Below are 20,887 nucleotides of genomic sequence, written 5' to 3'. Positions count from 1 at the left end.
AGTTCCGGAAGTTTTTGGTCTCAGGACTCCATTACACTCTGAAAAATTATTGAGGACTACAAAGAGCTTCAGTTGCAGTGAGTTAGATCTGTCAGTATTTACCACATTCAGAATTAGAACTGAGAAAAAATGTAAGTATGTAGCTCTTGATTCATTTAAGTAACAATAAATCCTGTCTCTGCACTCAGCCTGCGGCACTGGCACATATCGTGAAGCCTCTGGAAGGGTCTGTGCACTTGTGAGAGAATGAGACAAGGCACGTCATGTCTTAATGTTGTTCTGAAAACCACTTTAATCTCTTCGATCCTTTGAAAAGCTCCCACGGGCCCCCAGATCACACTTGGAAGACTACGGTGGTAGACAGAGTTACTGCCTTTAAAATAACATTTTAATTATATCATTCTAAAGGACATGAAAGGCATGTCACAAAAGGAGAACTCAAATGGCCAATAAACATATGAAAATATTTAACCTCACGTACAATCAAGCAACTATAAGGGAACATAATTCATTTGCCAGATTGGCAAAAATCTACATCATGAAAATATCCAGCGTAATAAACTTTCTAGTACATTGCTGGTGAAACTACTACCTTTTTGGAGGACAGTCTGGCAGTATAGATCGGCTGCCTCCACCACTACCACTCCATTCCTGAGGAAATGAAAGGCTATACAAGAATGTACAGATACACACTTATCGCAGCGTCATTTAGAATTGTAAATTAGAAAGGGCATAAGGTGCAATAGATTTTTGGTTTTTGTGATTTTTATGGTTTTAACAACTGATGCTATCTCCATATACAGAATAGATGGAGCCATTTATGATAATACAGATCTGATAAATGACTTACAAATAGAGGCTAGGGTCCAGTATGATTAGAATGATTGCATTTTTTGTACTATAAACATTTATGTTTAGATGGTATGTGTACCTAAAAGTATCAAAAGGTCAGTGACACCAGTGGATAATTAAATTTGGGGAGAGTGTTTTCTATTTGGATAGCTTTATTTTCTACAAACCTGGATGTTGAATAATAAATTTTTCTAAATGTCTGAAGATGAAAAGATGAGGGAAATAACATTGGTAATACATTAATGTGTTTTAGTAAAAAGCAAGCAGTTGCTTAGCTGGCTTCCTCCCTGGCTCTCTTTGAGAAACCAGTTGATCCTGAGAGCTGGTGAGAGAATATGTTTCTTTACCTGAACCCTTAAACCAGTCTAAGAAGTAGCAGGGCTGTTTTATCTGAACGTGGCAATTGGTTAAAACCAGAGGGAATAATATTAGAGTAACAACACACACAACTGCCATTTATTATATTCTCACCAGATGCTCGTACTTTATCTGGATTATCTTTTTTAATCCATACGGCAATCCCGACTTCTGTCACAGAGCAAAATGAGATGGATGGACATGTTAGGTCACCTGCCCAAAATTACACTAAGAGCCAGTACCAGAACCCACGTGGTCTGGTCCCACAGGCCTGCTGTGGTACACGCTCTGCGCAGTGCTGCTCCTGGACCGTGGCCGGCGCCATACCATCCGGTCATGACCTTGCAGAGTTCGCTTGATTCCTTTGAGCAAAGAGAAATACGAGAGCGTGATTGTTCTAGGTTATGATCAAGGCAAAAACATCCCACTCTGTCCCACATACCAAAAAGAATCAAATGCTTTGTCACATCATCTGGATATTTCAAAGGGCAACACATTCAGACTGTCCTCTTTCTCCTCACTTTTGTCTTGTGTCTGAAACCACATGACTGCTGTTGAAAGCATGTGTAGGACATCTTGTGTTTCTGGGAAATGCTTGTTTTGTGGTAGAGCTTCCTTACACATAGACCAGATGAAACATTCTGTTTTAGAAAATTAAATGATTTTTATTACAATTCTAAATTTTATATTTATTTAGTTTTGTTTTTTGAGAGAGAGAGAGAGACTAGGGGAGGGGCAGACAGAGAGGGAGAGAGAGACAGAGAGGGAGAGAGAGAATCTTAGGCAGGCTGTACACCCAGCACGGAGACTGATGCAGGACTCTATCTCACAACCGTGAGATCATGACCTGAGCCGAAATCAGGAGCTGAACACTAAACCGAATGAGCTATCCAGTTGCCCCTTAAAATTCTTTTTAAAGCTAGGTTATTTAAAACCATATAAACTATGTTCTTTCCAGGGTGCCTGGGTGGCTCAGTCGGTTAAGCATATGACCCTGGCACAGGTCATGATCTCGCAATTTGTGGGTTTGAGCCACACGTCGGGCTCTGTGCGGACAACTCAGAGTCTGGAGCCTGCTTCAGATTCTGTGTCTCCCTCTCTGTCTCTCTAAACATTAAAAAAAAATTTTTAAGTGAACTATGTTCTTTCTTTTGATCTAATAGATGATAGGAAAGAAATCTACAGTCAGATATTTCCTTGTTCGTATCTTCAGCTTGTTTCTCCTACTATTGATTTATTAGCAATAACAGCCATGATCATTAAAAACAGGAAATGTGTCACCCTGTTGCTCATGTTTGCAATTTTCATTGCCCCACATAACTGCCTTATAATCGGCACTGAGTGAGCTGTGTGGCGCTGTGAGGCATGTTCAGATCTGTGTCTCTTGGCGGGATACTTTGCTGATTGTATTCCTCCCTTGTGATTAGAATACCCCTCCGTGGCACACCTTGTTAAAAACAAGAAACGGGTATCTGGGTTGGTTAAGCGTCTGACTTCAGCTCAGGTCATGATCTCAAGGTTTGTGAATTCGAGCCCCACGTCGGGCTCTGTGCTGATAGCTCTGAGCCTGGAGCCTGCTTTGGATTCTGTGTCTCCCTCTCTCTCTGCCCCTTCCTCGCTCGCTCTCTCAAAAATAAACATTAAAATAAATAAAAACAAAAAACAGGGGCACCTGGGTGGCTCAGTGGGTTAGGCATCTGAGAATTTCAGCTCAGGTCATGATCTCACAGTTCATGGGTTTGAGCCCCAATGGGGCTCCGTGCTAACAGTGTGGAGCCTCCTTAGGATTCTCTGTCTCCTCCCTCTCTGCTCCGGCCCTGTTAGCACTCTCTCAAAAATACATAAACACATTAAAAACAATAAAACCAAAAAACAGATAAGGAAATTTAATCTTTGCAAAGATGATGAGCCATGTCATCATCTGGATATTAGCACAAATCCTTTAATATATAACACTAATATTCATATTATTTACTTACCATCATATATATAATATAGCTATTTTTACAAATTGACCTTGAAAAGATAATTACATTTCACAGCCTATTTTTGGCATGTGAAAAATTGATACTAGTGGAAGTCAACCTTAATTGGATTTGGGTTAAGAGAAAAACCATCATTTTCATCAACTAAAACACTTAAACTTTTAAAAACACCTATGTTTATAGAATAAGAAGGTTATATACATACATCAACAGATGCACTCAATGCAAAAGAATCCATTAACAACACGGGGAGCGGGGTCGTTGCGTCCCTCATGGTACATAACTTCCCACACTCCCTGCAGAAGCGGGGCGCCTGGGGCAGGGAGTAGTGTTGGGAAGTGCTGAGCCTGAGGAGCCGGGTTGAGGAAGCAGATTTTACTCAGTGTTTGTTTTTCTGTGTCACAGCTTCCAGCTTACTTAACCATTGGTCTGTTTTCCAGAAGGTCTCAAACTCACAGTTGGCTCCCAGAGCTGAAACTTGAGATGAACCCTTGCCTAAATTACAAGTGAAATTGAACGTGCTGGCCGCTTACCCCTGACCAGAGTATCCGTGCGATCATTCTCTCGGGCAGGGGTGTGGTGTGGCCTGCTGGAGGCACTGCAAAGACAGAAGCCCAGCTCCCCCCACCACCTGCCACAGAGTGCCCCCCTCTCTGCTGCCTCCTCTCCTCACCCTCTGACCCCTTCAGTTCCCCAAGATGGCTCACTTTCACTTTCTTTGTTATAAAAGTTTAACCTAAGGTTTCCCACATTGATTTTTTTCCCTCAAATCTCCATTTGAAAAATAAACACACACTTATTTATGAATGGGCATAATCTTTTTGTCAGAAACATCAGGGATAAAATGTGGACTTGATGATAGTGATAATTCTGAAAGATTGCTGATTTTGGTGCCTTTCTTCAGGTAGTGTGACTGTTCTTATGTTCTATAATTTTCAAATGACACCAATAAGAGGAATGGAGTGTCGACGGCAGGTGCTTTTACACTAACTTGCTAACTCCCTGGCTCTGAGGTTCTTTTCAGATAACCAGAGAAGTCCAGTGTTGGACCCAAATCCAGACCCACCTCAGTAGCTGTTCCCTGTCTTAGATGTTGCCAAATAATACCTAGGACTTTTTTTTTTTATGTTTGTTTATTTATTTTGAAGAGAGAGAGAGAGAGAGAGACAGAGAGAGAGAGAGAGAGAATGAATCCCAACCAGACTCCATGCTGTGGCAGCACTTACCAGCTAATAACCAGTCAGCTGTCTCCAGGCCTTTCAGAAACTCAAGGGAAGGAACTTACAGCTCTCAGAGCACAGTGACAGGCCTGAAGGAAGAAAATGGCTTGTACTGAGCCATGTCATCAACAGTTCATTTTCTACAAAGGTTTCTATAACTGGACATATTCTAAGTAGTGAGGTTGATTGGCCTATAGAGACTAAGGAGGGAACTTTAAAAAAATTATTAGACTTCAAAAGAATCCTAGAGTTCATCTGATCCACACTTGTCGGATTATAAAAATTACCTGGGTTTTGAAAAAAATTTTTTAATGTTTATTTAGTTTTGAGAGAGAGACAGACAGAACGTGAGTGGGGGAGGAGCAGAGAGAGAGGGAGACACAGAATCCAAAGCAGGGTCCAGGCTCTGAGCTGTCAGCACAGAGCCCAACGCGGGGCTAGAACCCGCGAACTGTGAGACCATGACCTGAGCCGAAGTTGGACGCTTAACCGACTGAGCCACCCAGGAGCCCCGGGTCTTTTATTAAATAATGGAAATTCCTAGTCCCTACCCAGCCCTACTGAATCATAAGCTCTGAGGAAGGGTCCTAGGAATCTGTATTTTGTTGTGTATTTATTTGTTTTTTAAAAAGCTGCCCAGGTAGTTATTAGGATCAGGCAGTCTGGGGAACCCTGGTATAAGATAATCATCACCCCCTACAACTGAGAAAACTAGGTCAGATTAATCAACTGATTGAGTTACCCAGTCAGGGAATTAGGCTAACCTGAATTCACCAGGGACAGGATGTTGATCACCCAACCTGAACATCATTTTCCCCGTCTCTATATATGGGATTAGTACCGGTTTCTTGGGGCTGTTATGAGAATAAGATGAGACATTGTGTAACAGTGCTTTCTAAACTATAAAGGGCTGGTTTAATGTCAGCATTCATTAAACAGCTAAACCAGGACACCAGCTCCATAGCTTAGGCTCTACTCTCGTGGGTCTTCAGTACTTTGTTAGGAAGTATTTTGAGCTGATTTTTCCAGACTAGAAACTACCTATAGATTTTTAAGGATGTGACAGATTTCTTATTCTCTGATAGTTTCCTGTTTGGTTTAGAAGCACAAGTTTTGCCAGACTCACAGAAATAAAGGATCAGATTTATGGTTACCAGAGTTGGTGGTGGGGGCAAATAGGAGGAAGGTGACCAAAAGGTATAAACTTATACTGGGTGCCTCCGTCCGTTAAAGGTCCGACTCTTGGTTTCCACTCAGGTCATACCTTACAAGTTCCTCAGTTCTTGGGATTCTCTCTCTCCCTCTCTCTCTGCCCCTCCCCCCACTTGCTTATGCACGCTCTCTCTCAAAATAAAAAAGATATAAACTTCTAGTTACAAGATAAATAAGTCCAAGGACTATAATGTGCAACATGATGACTACAGTCTAATGTATCATATGTATGAAAGTTGTTTAGAGAGTACATCTGGAGAGTTCTCATCACAAGAAAATTTTTTTTTCTTTTTTTGCTTTCTCTATATGAGATGATGGATGCTAACTAAATTTATAGTGGGGATCATTTCACAGTATGTGTAAGTCAAACTATTATGCAGTACACTGTAAACTTACACAGTGATATATGTCAATGATATCTCAATAAAACTGGCAAAAATCACAGTCTTGTATTCAGCCTTTCATTTTAGCCTTTTAAGTTTATTTTTGAGAGAGAGTGTGAGCAAGGGAGGGGCAGGGTAAGCGGGGTTGGGGGAGAGAACCCCAAGCAGACTCTGCACTGTCAGTGGAGAGCCCTACATGAGGCTGGATCTCACCACCATGCGATCTTGACCTGAGCCAAAATCAAGAGTCAGAGTCTTAACGACTGTGCCACCCAGGCACCCCAGCCTTTCACTTTCATTACACATTCTGATGGGCCACTAAGCATTTAATAACTCTTGAGCAAAGCTGAGACTTAAACCAGTCATCCCTGTGCAGGTGCGAAATTGAGGCAACTCTTGAGAGGCTGAAGAAACTAGAACGGGACCTCAGCTGTAAAGAGCAAGAGCTGAAAGAGCGGGAAAGACGTCTGAGGATGTGGGAGCAAAAGCTGACGGAGCAGTCCAACACCCCGGTGAGTGCTCCCCATGGGTGACTCGGCCCCCAGCTTAGAAGAGGCAGCATGGCGGCCCTCCCCTCCCCCACGGCCACCTCCCTCACTTCCTGCCTTATGCCTGCACGGTGAAGGGCCTGCGTTTACACTCAAGTAGCGCTCGGATCTCATTTCAATTAACAAAATGCCAGAAATTTAAAAGAAAAGCTTAGCCTATTTCTGGCCCTTTCTCTAAGTACTGTTATTCTGTCAGCGTGTTTGTATATTAGAATTACAAAAATAAAATGCAGTGTATTTTCGCACCATCTGTTAGATCCCCAGAACACGTGCCTAACGGCTGATTAACTCCATAGAGCCCATCAGGAATTAATAAGCGGAACGCCGAGGCAGCTCACTGTCCAAGAGTCTCCATGTGGCAGAACTTAAGCAAGTTTTCCTTCTAAAAGAGAACAAACTTGGTGACATATCAACGACCAGCATTAATATTCCTTGCTCCATTTAGTGTTACAATCACTGCAGCAAAAGATTGGAAAAAGATGTCCCTTGTGACAAGCCTCTAATATTTACTACTTAAGAACTACCTTGTTTTTTTCCCAAGCTTTTTATTTAGAGGAAGATAAAAATTCTTCATAAGGATTTCACTATTTCTGTATTTAGCTTATACTTATATATTGACATGATATATTAAAGTCTAACCAAATTTCAGGATTCTTCCCTATTTTGAATGGTTTATCATTTCAGGAATTTAGTAGATCATTGGCTTTTTTGGTTTTTTTAATGGGTAAAATTTGCCCACTTTATATATTTTTTTCTACCGTTTATTCATTTTTTGATAGAGACAGAGAGTGAGTGGGGTGGGACAGAGAGAGAGGGAGACAGAATCTGAAGCAAGCTCCAGGCTCTGAACTAACATCACAGAGCCTGACGCAGGGCTCGAACTCATGGACCATGAGATCATGACCTGAGCTGAAGTCGGACGCTTAACCAACTGAGCCACCCAGGTGCCCCAATATTTGTCCACTTTGAAAACCAAGTAATGGTAAGATTAAAAGTAAAATTATGTATTTTAAATTCATTTTTGATAGTTGCTGCAGTAATTATACCCAAAAAATACTTACATGCTCTTCACTTGGTGATCTTCAAAAAGCTTTCCTATTTTTAAAAGCCTTAATCGCCATTAAGCAGCCAGTGCCCAGTTGCAGAGTATCTTCCAATGTCTAAAGAATAACATAGTTTGCCTCCTTTTCTGGTTTATGTGGAAAAGCAACCTGATATCCAAAAAAGGGAAATACAATGAAGTTAAGTATTTATTATCAGATTTAACTTTTTCCAAAATGACTCTGGCCATCCACAGACTTCCAAAGCAAGAACTGAATTGCTATACATAAGACTGCCATGGGACATTAAAAAGGTACTACATTTTGTAAGTTCATTTGGCTCTCAAGAGGGAAGTCGAGTCTGGTTGAATTGGTATCAACAGGCGGACTCAGAAAGCATCACCCTAAGGGTCTGCTGGGAGCATGGCTTCTCCCAGAGCTGAGGAGAGGCAGACACATGGCTGTCTTCTGAAGGCTGAGAGGCGGTTTTTTTTTTTAAAGTACATTGAAATCTTAAGCTATAAAGCACTGCATGGCTTGACTCTTTCTAAATGTAGCATTGTAAGAAAAAACTTTAAACTACTTATTACAGTATGCTTTAGAAGCTTTCTTTGGTTTATCGGCATTAGTTTTGCTAAGAAATCATGGGCTGCCTTGCACACATTATTGCTATTAGTAACATAGTTGTGTAATAAATAATGAAACAGTAGGAGTGCTCAGTAGGTTGTATGCTTGCGTTTTAACTCCAGAAAACTTTCTGTAAAGGAACCGCTCTGAAGGCTACCATCTAACAATGGACAGCATGAAGCATGATCTCAGAGTTTCTTTTTTTTTTTTTTTTTTTACCTATGAGGGCTAAGTTTTCTTTCTTACAGTACTTGCTTTTAATGTCTCTTCTGCTTAGAGCTCATATTTCTGAAGGAAAGAAAGTTTGTGCTCAGGTATTTTCTAAGTGGGTATTTTCTTTTATCCTCACATCAGTTTCTAGTTGACTTTAAATGAGGTTTCTGAGAGAAAGATGAAATAAACCTTTTAAAAAGGAAGTGGCTGGAGGTTTAGGTTTTCTGTCTGTAGCCTCATCTTAATTATAAAAGTTTAACATTTATGTAACTTCATAAAAACTAGTATTATTGGATTTGTTTCAAGGAGGGACACCATTTACTTTCCTGAAATTAAAACATTAGTTGAAGATATTTGGGAAGAGGAATTCTCCCATACAGAAATACAGACAGTGTTTGTTTTTTAATTATTGTTGCAGCTTGATGTAAAAATTTGATTTCTCTTAAACATCAAAGCTTATTTGAGAGACATCTGTTGAGAAGGCGAGGACAAAGCTCTCTAAAGAGAATCTAACAATTGAAAACAAATTTGAGAAGCTGCAAAGTTTGGCTGCAAGGAAAATAATATCCTGTTTCCAGTGTTAAAGGATCTAACACAATTTTTTCCTTCTTTATAACTGTATTTTTTAGCTGAAGCATGTGAAGTTCTTATTGATGTAACAACTCTGGAAATCTTTTCCTAATAGAGTAAGATATTTTTTAAAAGCCCAACTCCAGGGGGCGCCTGGTTGGCTCAGTCAGTAGAGCATCTGACTCTTGATCTCAGGGTCGTGAGTTTGAGCCCCGTGTAGGGTGTAGAGATTACTTAAAAAAATAAAACTTAAAAAAAAAAAAAAAAACCACCTCAACTCCAACTTCAGTTTAAAAATTAGGAAACTGGCCCTAAAAACCATATTTATACCCAGGATGTAAAGGTCATCCCATGTTATTTGTGCACTATTTATCATAAATTTACCCATATTTGAACACCACCAAAAATATAAGCCTTAATTTGCTTATTTGTCAAAAGAAGAGGCAGTAACACTTTTCAGATCCTGACAGACTCCTGAAATGAATAAGACCAGCATTTATGGGAATAGGTTAGTTGTTCAAAATCATGATGTAAGGTAGAAAATAGAGGTCTACCACTGTGAGAGGGGGAATTCCTAGAAAAAAGAGTTCTACTACAAGAAGGGCACTTAGAGAATAGAGCAAAAGGTAACAGTCTAAATTAGTACTAATTTTCTCTCCCCCAGATTTTCATATGTATTTATGTCCTTAAGTATTAGAGACAGATCTAGAATTTGTTCACTAAGTGAATTAATTATTTCATAAGTCAAGTAACTAGGTTTCTATCTGGTTGTAATAAATAATAAGCGGAAACTACTGAATCCTAGACTCCTTTTTAATTTAGAGTCAGATGGTAATCTAGATAGAAAGGAGATTAATGGCCCAGATTTCTGTAGAAGGGTATTGACTACTGAACTGTCTTTATGCTTCCTCTGAACTTGACCCTTTGGTACAAGGTTCCTTCATTTTTTACTTGAGATTTAATCTCTACTTAATTTCTTTTTAATTTAATATTTAACGTTTCTGTGTGAAAGTGAAATTGGAAAAAATTGAGAGAGATCCTAAAAACTGTTTTAAGCGAAATGAGGGCTTAAAACTTGCAACTTCCTTCCCATTTGAAATCTGGCCTGCTGTGGCGCTCTGCAAACTTTTGGTTGTGGTTTACTCTGTCATTTATAAATTATGGCAAGTATGCTGGAGCCAAACTTGCCATTAAATACGTTTTTACAGGATCCCCTACATTCGTTTATTTCACTAATCATTTACCTTCTGTGCAGCACCCACTAATTTTGTGGTATCTGTTTCCTTTATTTAAATTGGTCCTAATTTCTCTTTTTGCTTCTGTCCTTTCTTCCCTCACGATAGCTTCTCTTGCCTCTTGCTGCAAGAATGTCTGAGGAGTCTTACTTTGAATCTAAGACAGAGGAGTCAAACAGTGCAGAGATGTCATGTCAGATCACAGCAACAAGTAACGGGGAGGGCCATGGCATGAACCAAAGTCTGCAGGCCATGATGCTGATGGGCTTTGGGGATATCTTCTCAATGAACAAAGCAGGAGCTGTGCTGCATTCTGGGATGCAGATAAACATGCAAGCCAAGCAGAATTCTTCCAAAACCACATCTAAGAGGAGGGGGAAGAAGGTCAACATGGCCCTGGGGTTCAGTGATTTTGACTTGTCAGAAGGTGACGATGATGATGATGATGATGATGACGGTGATGAGGAGGATAATGACATGGATAATAATAGTGAATGAAAGCAGACAGCAAAGTAAGAAAATTGAAAATGTTCGGCAAACCAAAAGAAACTTGCTACTCAGTCTGTACGAAAACCAATAAGGAGGTAGAAAAGTAAGCACGGAATTTTTAAGCCAATCACATTTCTATGACAGTCATTTCTTTAATGATTTTACTTTTTTTTTTTTCCTGCTTACAGAAAAATGGGGGTGTGGGGGAGGGTTAAGCCAGAAAGGTATATTTAATGAGTCAGCAAATGTGGTGCCTGATTATAGAAATTTGTGACTCTATTATACAATATAGTATTTTTCACAACTAATTATATTCTGGCTTTTTTTTTTTTTCAAGCAAATACTTTATACTTTGATTTGATTTCATTTATTTAATTGCTTAAGAAAACTTACATTTTGAAAAAGCACTCTTAACTCCTAATTCTTCTTAGACACTGATTTTCTTGTAACACACTACATTTCTTTTTCTTCTGGCAATATGCTGTGCTGTCAGAAATAATTGAGAGTGACTACAAAATCCAACAATAAAAAAATTGAGATGAAAGGCGGCGATCACAAATACTTCAGAAATACCTAAATGCCAAGAATTTTCAATACTTAATAGCACAACTACTCACAGTAAAACCTGAGAGATGTTCTTAATAGTATACTGGAAGAAGAAATACTCTAATTTGAAACCAACAGCAGATGTTGCAGGCTTTCATGCCAGTGCTAGCCCTGGAAGCTTCTGAACAACACATGATCATCTGAGGCGTAGTTTATAAAAGAAGGCTATGGTCTTAAAGGGAAACTTACAGGCAGGGCAGCTCAAGTGCTAATACAGACCTGCTCTGCGCTGCCGGTAAGGATATACGCATGTTCTTTTTCCACAGGGGCATGAATTCTGGGTTCTAAATATATGCAGAGATGTTTTAAAGAGGGAACTAAATATATAAAGGGAAGAGCGAAGGTAAATTGTATCTACTGAGACAGACGTGGAGGATGAAGGGTCCTTTTTAATTCAGATCCAGCCTCCCAGAGTGTTTTGGGTTTTTTTTTTTTTTTTGACCTGGATTGAGCCACACTGGTGATAAATGGAAGTGAAAACCTGGTTCTCCAGAGAGAGGTTCTCAGGATGTTATCACATTTGTCAAAGCTATAAAACACTGTTTGAAAAAAACAAAACAAACTACAAAACATTTGTAGTCCTTATATATACAAGAAAGGCAAAAGAATAAAAACTTTTTTCAGCCTATTTTGGAAAGAAGGGCCATTCATTTGACTATTAAACTAAAACACTTTTGGTAGTTCTTTTTATGGGGAATTTAAGAAAGGATATCATCATAGATATTATCTAATACTATTTCCAAGTATACTCAATCAGGAAAAGTCTCTGGAAATTTGAAGCATGACAGGCTTCTAATCCCTATTAACAGCTGAAAAATACCACAAAATGATCAGTACACTGTGCCAGCTTTATTTGGAGAAAAATAACTATTAAAATGTCCTGGGGTGTGAAATGCAGAACAGTCTATATGCCATGGTGATAAAGAGAAGGATCTGTACTCAAATTATGATTCAAAACTGCCATGTAATCTGTTAGAAATTATTTAACCTGCGTATCTGTCTGCTCATTTTTGCCATGGGAATGGTAACAGTACCCACTTCGAAGGATTGCTGAAGGGATTAAATGAAATAATACATGTAAAGCACTTAACACAGAACCAGGCCCATGGGAAGTGGTCAGTTAACTTTAGCAAGTCTTCATTATGCCAGTGAAAAATAAGTGGTTACAGTAACCTGGAAAACTAAACTATCAACTTCAAGTAATACTTATTGAGTAGTAGGTGATGAAAGTTAAAGTAAACAGCTTTCGGGAAAGATGAAGAAAGCATTCTTAGAACATAAACTATATAAACAAATTTAACCTGGTGTTCTTTGAAGACTACGTACCTGAGGGGTTTGCAGGCCCTGCTACCACCCATAGACTAAGTAAAAACAGAACAAATAGGTAAGTCTTTCCCCTGGGAGATGGGTTCCCTCCATACCCAATCCAGTACACCTTCTGTCTATGCAGCCATTCACAGATGCACACTACACAGTGCTGCCGGCAAACAGGCACAAACCTCAACAGGTGTCCTGTCCGTGCGCAGACGTAAGAGGAGCACTCCTTGACTCAAGCTGAGCCCCTCAAGCTGAACATCTGGGAGCCAAGCAGAGGGGTGGTTTTCAACTCTTGACTTCCCAGCATGCCCTGGGGGCACTGTAGTCCAGCAACCTGGAGGAGAGAATCAAGGAGAGAGTAGTTAAAATTTTTTTTTAATGTTTATTTATTTTTGAGAGAGAGAGAGAGACAGAATGCGAGTAGGTTGGGGGAGAGAGAGAGAGGGAGACACAGAATCCGAAGCAGGCTCCAGACTCCGAGCTGTCAGCACAGAGCCCGACGTGGGACTCGAACTCACAAGCTGTGAGATCATGACCTGAGCTGAAGTCGGACGCTCAACCGACTGAGCCACCCAGGTGCCCCAAGTAGGAAGTAGTTTAAAAGCCTCTTGCACATCTTTCTAGAGAAAGATAAAGTCATTCATTCCACAGATATTCATTGAGCCCCTTCTCTGTGCCAGGGACTGTTCCAGGGACCAGCTAGAGGGAGACCCTGGTGCTCATGGAGCACACCTGCTAGTGAGCAGAGATCCTGACAGTAAACAAAACAAGTGGGTTCTATAGTACGTAAACACTTGTTAAGTGCATGCTGAAAAACGGAGCAGGGAAAGAAGATGACACACGCGGAGGAATGTTGTGGGTTTTCAAGTGTGGTCGGACAAGGCCTCGCTGATCAGGGAATGTCTGTGGGCTAATTTTGAGATCTGCGCACTTTATGTAAGAATGTAAACCCTGCCTCTCATTCAAGAATCCTCATCAACAAATTTAGAACATATAAACAGAACGAAACTGACATTTTTTTCTTAATTTACATATAAATCTATCGTAATTACACATAAAGTTTCGGTGCACTAATAGAAGCAGCCAAACAGGGCTAGAAGAGAAAGGTAATAGGACTCTACTCAGACCTAGGGGTTACTGTTAATTAGGGAATATCTCCCTGATCTCTCCACTGCTGTCCTCTTCCTCACCAGTATTCAGGGATTTAGGGTACAGCAGAATTGAAAACTTCAGTGATAAGCTTGAAATTGTTCTCCACCTGGAATTGTATTTTATTATAGGTAATTATCATACAGCATTACTTTATGTTTCAGATAAGTCCCTTTCTAGGGTTTTGAACATCCCTAAAGTCTAAATCCTATAAACAAAATTTTAAAGTGGTCTCACTCTATCTGTGAAGATTATTTAGAAGACTTTAGACTCTTATTACTTTTCAAAGGAACTGTTTATTATGCACATTTCCTAATGATGTTAATTGTACAGCTTCTAATTCACTTTTCAAATCAGTTTTTCAAATGGCAAATTGTTGATGTTGGATTTATTTCCAATTACTTGACTTACAAAAGTGTATACTTATAAAGAAACACTAAGAAATTTAAAGATTCACAATAATTGAAACTCTAAATTGTCATAATTTTCAGTCCTACAACTGAAAATATAATTACTCTTTTTCATCTCTTTTTCTATATTCATAAAGTTGACGATCTAGAATTTGATGACTCTCTACCAGCCATTCTCGTCTTGGGCACCTAATGATGTTTGGTGGGGGGGGGGGGGGGGGGAGGCTGGAGAATATTTTTGGTTGTCACAGTGACTGGGGTGTATTTAATGCCCAGTGCCAAAAATGGTAACATCCTGCATGCCAGGGACAGTCCCACCCAATAAAGAATTCCATTTACCAATAGCATTGTCCCTTTCCCCTTTAAGAAACTTGCTAAACCTGGCAGTTTTACAGTTCTGTATCAAATTTTTCTCCCTCAAACAAAATTGCTCAAGTCAAAAGATGCATTTCCAAAATTACAACTACTGTACAATCTATAGTTTATAGGTTTGTGGCATTTATCTTAAATCCTCCCTTGTGGAAATGGTTTCTTTCCCCTTAAGAATGCTGGTGGAAACTTTATCTGGGGTGGGGGTTGGTGTCACTCTGTTACACTAATTCCAAAATAAGTAAAAAAGGAAAACATCACTGAGGGAGCTATAGTTCTTCAAAGCAGCCAGGTTAATTTAAAAGGGCTGTGTGTGTGTGTGTGTGTGTGTGTGTTAAGTAAAATCACATTTTAATATTTTACATTAATAACCAATGGGAAGAGTTGAAGGCACATAGGACACTTGTTTTGGATCCTCTGGAAATGTTGAGGGCCAGTTTTTAGCCAGTGATGTTTAACATGCAGCAAATCTGTTCGATTTTAACACCAGCTGAGTTAATTCAAAATTGATTCCCATTAAAATCAAGGAATCAGACGTAAGATTTGGGAGAGATCCAGAATGACTTCTCCTAGAACTATGATGTACATAACTATTTTTCAGAGTTTTCATTGGAGTAGTAAGAATTTCATGAAAGATCATTTTAAAAGCTATTCTGAGTTAAATATTGAGACTTTTTTGGTTTTTGATACGCTAGACTTGTTGCAGCATTTGAAAACTAGCACATTCTCACTCTACCACATATGAGAGAGCATAATTTTTCTATAATCAGGCACCTTTTGCTGCTTTTGAGTAAGACTGTTTTCCTGTTTAGACTTTAAGCGTTGCCAGAAAGAACAATCTGTTCTGTTCTTTCGATTGTGGCCCAGCCTGATAGCTGTAGCATTTCTGTGATGAAAAAGGAGCGTGTACCAGGAAATCTGAAGGGCTAGCTAGCCATGTTCGTTTATGCTTCAACTATCAGTTGCACACTGTTGCCTATGAGGAGCTTTCTGGCATGTGATTAGTGACTTTAAAACTAGTGTTTCAAGCACCTACATTAATTATTTTATGTTGTGTGCAGAACAGTTTAACTTTTAATGTCAGATACAATACACTGCACATATTGCTTTTGCACTTTTAGAAATTTTGTACTAAATAGGAAATATTTATATTCTTTGAGTGTGAGCTTTGAATAGATGGCATTATCACTTTATTTTTTAACAAAACCTTTTTCTCAACTATTCTGTTGCAATGTTATTCTGAGCAAATCCTATGCCAAATATCTTGTATAATGTTTGTATGGGAGATTACATATCACTCGTGTGTGCTAAGACTACTCAGTTATTGATTTCATAGTTGGAATTTGATATTCCAGCACAAGTCCACAATGTATTCAGAAATCCAAGTTGGTGTCATACATTTCATTTTGATGTGAACTTTGCTTTTTTCTTTGTTTTAAGACTCCATTTTGCAATAAACGTTTTGACAGTAAATCCCTTTGTTATGTGTTGCTCTGTATATCAGATCTTTGTTAGACGGGATTTCCCAACATCCTTGGAAGGAATCACGGTCACACGCATGCACATGAATGTGAGCTTTTCTCTCCTGAAATCAGTTGAGTGTAAATAATGAATTTGTAAAGTGATGGGGCAGTCACGAGGTGGATTTTTTCTTATCCTCAAAAGAACAAAAGGCTTAGAACTCATGCTACAGCAGATACACTGACATGCTAAGAAGGTACAGAAAGCATAAAGGAAATGGTAAACCACTATGTGGCTAGCGATCATTAACTCTTACCCCCATCTTGCCAAATTCAAACCGTCTTGAAGCAGTGTCTGGCTCCAGCCTTCCTATCACTGATCTCTGCAAGCCTTGTGCAAGAATCCTGCCAGAGTGATTATCAAACTGAATCTATGCCTTTCCCTTGGCGTCCTCTTGACGAGCCACTCTAGGAGGGCAAGAGAACTCTTCCCCTCTCCTTTTGACCTTAAAACCAAATATGATGGGTTTTGATTAGTTGTTTCATTTACAACCTTTATTCAAGAAATACTTAACGATTTTGCTTAGCACAACATTTGGGAATTGTATAAAAATTAAACCACCACATATCCCCCCACTCCCTATAGAGGCCAACCTTGATGCAGGGAAAGAGTTCTGTAAAGTCAGTCTGTTGTTCCTTGAACTCATCAAAAAAGTTCCTTATTTCACATTTGTTTCCGTGATGGGAAAAGGGAATGACATGTTCCTGCAGCTGTATTCAGCTGCCCCATGAACAAATAAAATGTCATGTATATTCTTTGGTCAAATTCAGTTTTAGATTTTTCTTCCTCAAGTCATTTTCCTTTCTGCATTACTGAAGCAGGTGAGTGCATGTGAAGATTCCTACCTATATCCAGTATCTCAGAGGAGGAGAGGGGCAATCCTGAGGGAACTGGGGTACATGGGGGGTAGCAGAGTATATACAGACCGGTCGTGATTTATGCCCTTACAACTCAGCTAGAACACTCAAACTGTACACAATCAAATATATTATAACTTGTGTGTTTACAACAAAAATTCTGATTGGCTCCCTAGAGATTTTTAATCATTGCCAGAGAGAATTTAGGCATTTTAAGCAAAGATGTTAAGCATTTCCCCTTTATCCTCCAATATACACACGCTGCATCCAGTGCTCCAGTAAGGCAAACATGCCATGCCCCCCCCTTCCCTCCTGTCCCCAACACCAGTGCCAGTGTCTGGCCTTCCTGCTTCTCCTCAGGTAGAATCACATCTCTGTTCTTTGTGCCCTAGAGTACCCAGCTCAAGCCACCATGACTTCCATCCCCATCTTGGTCTATGAAACCCTCCCTTTTCCCTGGTATACCTGCACACATTGAATTCTCTATCAGAGGATTCAGCATTTTAGTAAATGTACCTTGCAGCTGGATTCATTCAACAAAATGGTTCAACAAAGATTTACCAAGTATTGCATGCCAGGCACTCTGCTAGGCACTGAGTGAGCCAACACGAAGGTAGCCTTAAACTCCTTCATCTATAATCTGTATCTGTTTCACCCCTAATTAAATTAAAAGCTCCTTAAAGGGAGGAGCATACCTTTCCTAGTACGGTTTTGAGCATGTGAGTTCAAAATATTTGCAGATTAGAAACTCACCCACCTTCCGATTTTTACACTAATAGTAAAAGCAACCAGATTCAACTTTGTTTTTCAATTCATTCACAAAAAAAAAAAAAAAAAATGTTATTTGTAACAAAGGTTGAAAGGCACTGCCATGTTACCTTACAAGCAATCCAACCATGCTGGCAAGTTAAGTTAGTTAAAGCTAAAGGGTATGGCAAACTCTAATTCAAGACACAGGACACAATTTTTTTTTTTTTCAAATTATGTAGGCGTTTATCATTTAGTCTATTGCCATGGGCATATACTGAAGCAAGTAGCTCTTTGGCTTTGAAAATGATGCAGGCCAAAGTCCTTTTGCAAAGTCTTTCATGTCTACATCTGAAAAGGAGAGAGGTTAGTGGTTTTCATTAGAGCAAACTCTGCAATGTGGGTTTCTTGGGACGACAGTTCCAGTTTCACCCTTCCTTCTTCATCCACGGATCCTAATATTTCCTTTTAAAAATATAATGCAAGTGAGTCATTTGGCTAACCACTTAGAAATTCTCCTGTAAGCAGCAGCATATATGGATGCCTGGCTGGCTCAGTTCGTAGAGCAGGCAATTCCTAATCTTGGGATTTTGAGTTCAAGCCCCACATTGGGTGTAGATATTACTTTAAAAAAATAAAGTCTTTTCATCTTGGTAAACTACCCCAACAGTGTGAAGTTAGAATTCCATCAGGGTGATGCCAGGTTCCATTTGAAATTTATTTGCAACCTGCTTGGGCACAGAAGCCGTTGTCTCCACAAACACTGGTGTGATTGAACTGACAGTTAATGTGTTGTGACCTGGAGTTCACCGTTAAAAGGGTCACCCAAGCAAAGTCCTGGAGTTTATTTGGTTATTAATATGATTGTTGGCATATCCTATGCAATATATCTAAATTGAATTATGGTATCAGATAAAATTATAGATGGGATTAAAGCTTGTGTATCGTCCATTATCATGTGTAATCAATAAACGATTTAATATTCTCTTGAAAAAAATTTAAAAAATAAAAAAAAAAGTAGCAGCAGCAGCATAAAGGTCATCTGATTACCAAAGTGTTGCTTCAGAATTTTCATGAACAATCCGATGATCCTCATGCTGAGTGGGAATTCCAAGGGAGGCTCTGATATCTGGCAAATGTCAGAAGCTCCTGGACTGTCAAACCCTATTGTGGGAGGGAAGTCCACTCTTGGTGTGCCAAGTACCGAGAGAGGACAGTCTCAAGATCTACAGCCCCTGCTGCAACAGCTCACCAAGTGCAATGAATTGTTACTGACAAGCTGGTGCCTGGGATTGGCTTCTGTGGGTAAATGCTTGGAGCGATGAGAAATTCCCCTCAAGGTCAGGAGAACTGCTTGCCATTCAACCTAACCTGCCAAGGAAGAAACCAAGCCAGAGCAGCGGCCGAAAGCTAAAATAGGGGAGACAAGAGATGAGCCAAAAAGACAATGATAATATTACTTTTGTTTTTCACTGCATTCGTATTTCCCATGCAGCTGCTGCCTTCCTTTGAGATTGGCTCATGGACTGAAGATGACGTGGTAAGCGGCTTCTGTTAATGCCTCCTTTGACCTGGGCAGGTATTTCAGACATTGGTCCACAAGTTACAGATGCAGCTGGAGGGGTCGGGGCCTTAAGAAAATCTAACTAGGAGAAGTTGACAAATTCCTTGTTTTTCTATTTTTAATGCAGTAATGATTTAAAATAAGGCCTCAAGAGCAAGGCAAGTATCTCTTCAAATCTTACAAGAGGATTCCACCTCCCTATTTGCTCTGAAAGGTATTCCAGAATACTATAATGAATACCAATGGCAAAGTTAAAGGAGTGATCCAGGATACCAAATGAACAAACGTGAAAACAGTTTGATCTTAAGTTTTCCTAAAACACCAGGGATGGACTGGAACCACAGTGGAGAAAGATCTGGGAAAGGCAGCTCTAGACTGGGATTCCGCTGAACTGGGTTTCCTTCCTACCTTAGGCCTGTTTGAAAGTGGCAGGTGCATCTGTCCTCTGGCCTTTCCCAGGAAGAATGGATGCAAGCTCCCAGACATCCTCTGCAGCTGCAGCCAGAGGAGGAGGACAGATTACTTAAGTCCAGAGGAAGTTCTATACCTTACACTTGGGTAGAGACCCTAAGGAACAATCCTTCTTAGCCTGTTGCGTCTCTGTATTTGCTTCTTTAGTGCAAAGTCTGGAGAATTCTTGATCAGAGACCTCAGGGGCTTATACTTGTCCAGGTCCATTTTATAGGCTCAAGTCCCATTAAATGAAAAAGAAAAACAGCTGTAATGCCAGCCTTAGCAAGCCCTCACCCCAGAGAACAGACCAGATGCCACAGTGTACAAATTCACTGCTAGAAACTCTTAGGAAGGTCTGTTTACCTACCTCAACCTGGTTTCTGGACTGGGGCGTTTTCCTCCCTGCCCACCATGCTCTGGTGAAGTAAAACTGCTTTCAACATTAGCTAACCTCTTTGGCTTCTATAGGGTGAGGAAACTTGGCACCACTTGCCTCTACTTCTTCCCATTCACTGGGCCTCGTTGTTGGTAAAGTTCCCACCAGCCCGGATTGTTAACAAGGAAAAAGAACTTAGGATCTATTCATGGGTCTGGATATAATCCCTTTATCCCCAGCTGGAAAGTTGGCCCATCTCATTTGAGAAGAAATTTTTTAAAAAGCACTGAGCTCTAACAGTTATTTTTAGTCTTTGCTCTGAGGTCGAGTGGTTTTCAAGCCATGTAAATAAAATCCCAGGGTCAAGGGCCCCCCAGAGAATTGCTGGGACTGGGTCTGGCCTCCCTTCTATGTGAGAGGCTACCAGTAAACACGTGCCAAGTGATATTCAAGGACGGAGGGTCACTGGGTCCAACTTCATTCTATACAGGAAGCTCTGTGCTTTAACTTGTCTTGGGCCACAGAGCTACTTCCTGACCAGGCCTAAGACATAGCATATTCTGCCCACTTCTCTGTCTACTGCCGTGTGGTCCCTGCTCCCCATACAATTCCTGGGTAAACCAGTACCCCTCAGTAGCTCCGGGGATGACCAGCACATAAACAGAAAAGTCATTATAAGTTAAGAACCTTCTTGAAGGCTTTTTTTAAATCTCCCAAATAAAAAGCAAAACCCACATTTCCTCAAGTATCCCAAGATGTCCACAGGGAGGGGTATCTCCAATTTGAG

At 40.0% G+C, this 20,887-nt stretch overlaps 1 protein-coding gene and 1 long non-coding RNA gene across 4 annotated transcripts in view; one reads left to right on the top strand and one right to left on the bottom strand.

Moving 5' to 3' along the window:
• The window catches only part of MAP3K20 (mitogen-activated protein kinase kinase kinase 20), a 185,641-nt gene that overhangs the window by 130,988 nt on the left and 33,766 nt on the right, over positions 1-20,887 (top strand). For 2 of the 3 annotated variants that reach the window (XM_047869069.1, XM_047869071.1), the window contains exons 11-12: positions 6,386-6,521; positions 19,203-19,247. In XM_047869069.1, coding sequence (XP_047725025.1) covers positions 6,386-6,521; positions 19,203-19,247 — 181 coding nt within the window. Of the gene's footprint in view, positions 1-6,385; positions 6,522-10,350; positions 16,056-19,202; positions 19,248-20,887 lie in introns of those variants that run through there. The other variant, XM_047869072.1, reaches the window with a different exon arrangement.
• LOC125171874 (uncharacterized) lies at positions 1,274-7,715 on the bottom strand. Its single transcript, XR_007154459.1, has 3 exons — positions 7,619-7,715; positions 4,421-4,503; positions 1,274-1,571 (listed from the first exon to the last, which is right to left on the bottom strand). It is a non-coding gene; the product is annotated as an uncharacterized LOC125171874 (long non-coding RNA).

Source organism: Prionailurus viverrinus, chromosome C1 (assembly GCF_022837055.1).
Source record: "Prionailurus viverrinus isolate Anna chromosome C1, UM_Priviv_1.0, whole genome shotgun sequence".
NCBI lineage: Eukaryota > Metazoa > Chordata > Mammalia > Carnivora > Felidae > Prionailurus > Prionailurus viverrinus.
This window is presented reverse-complemented; position numbering and strand designations above follow the sequence as displayed.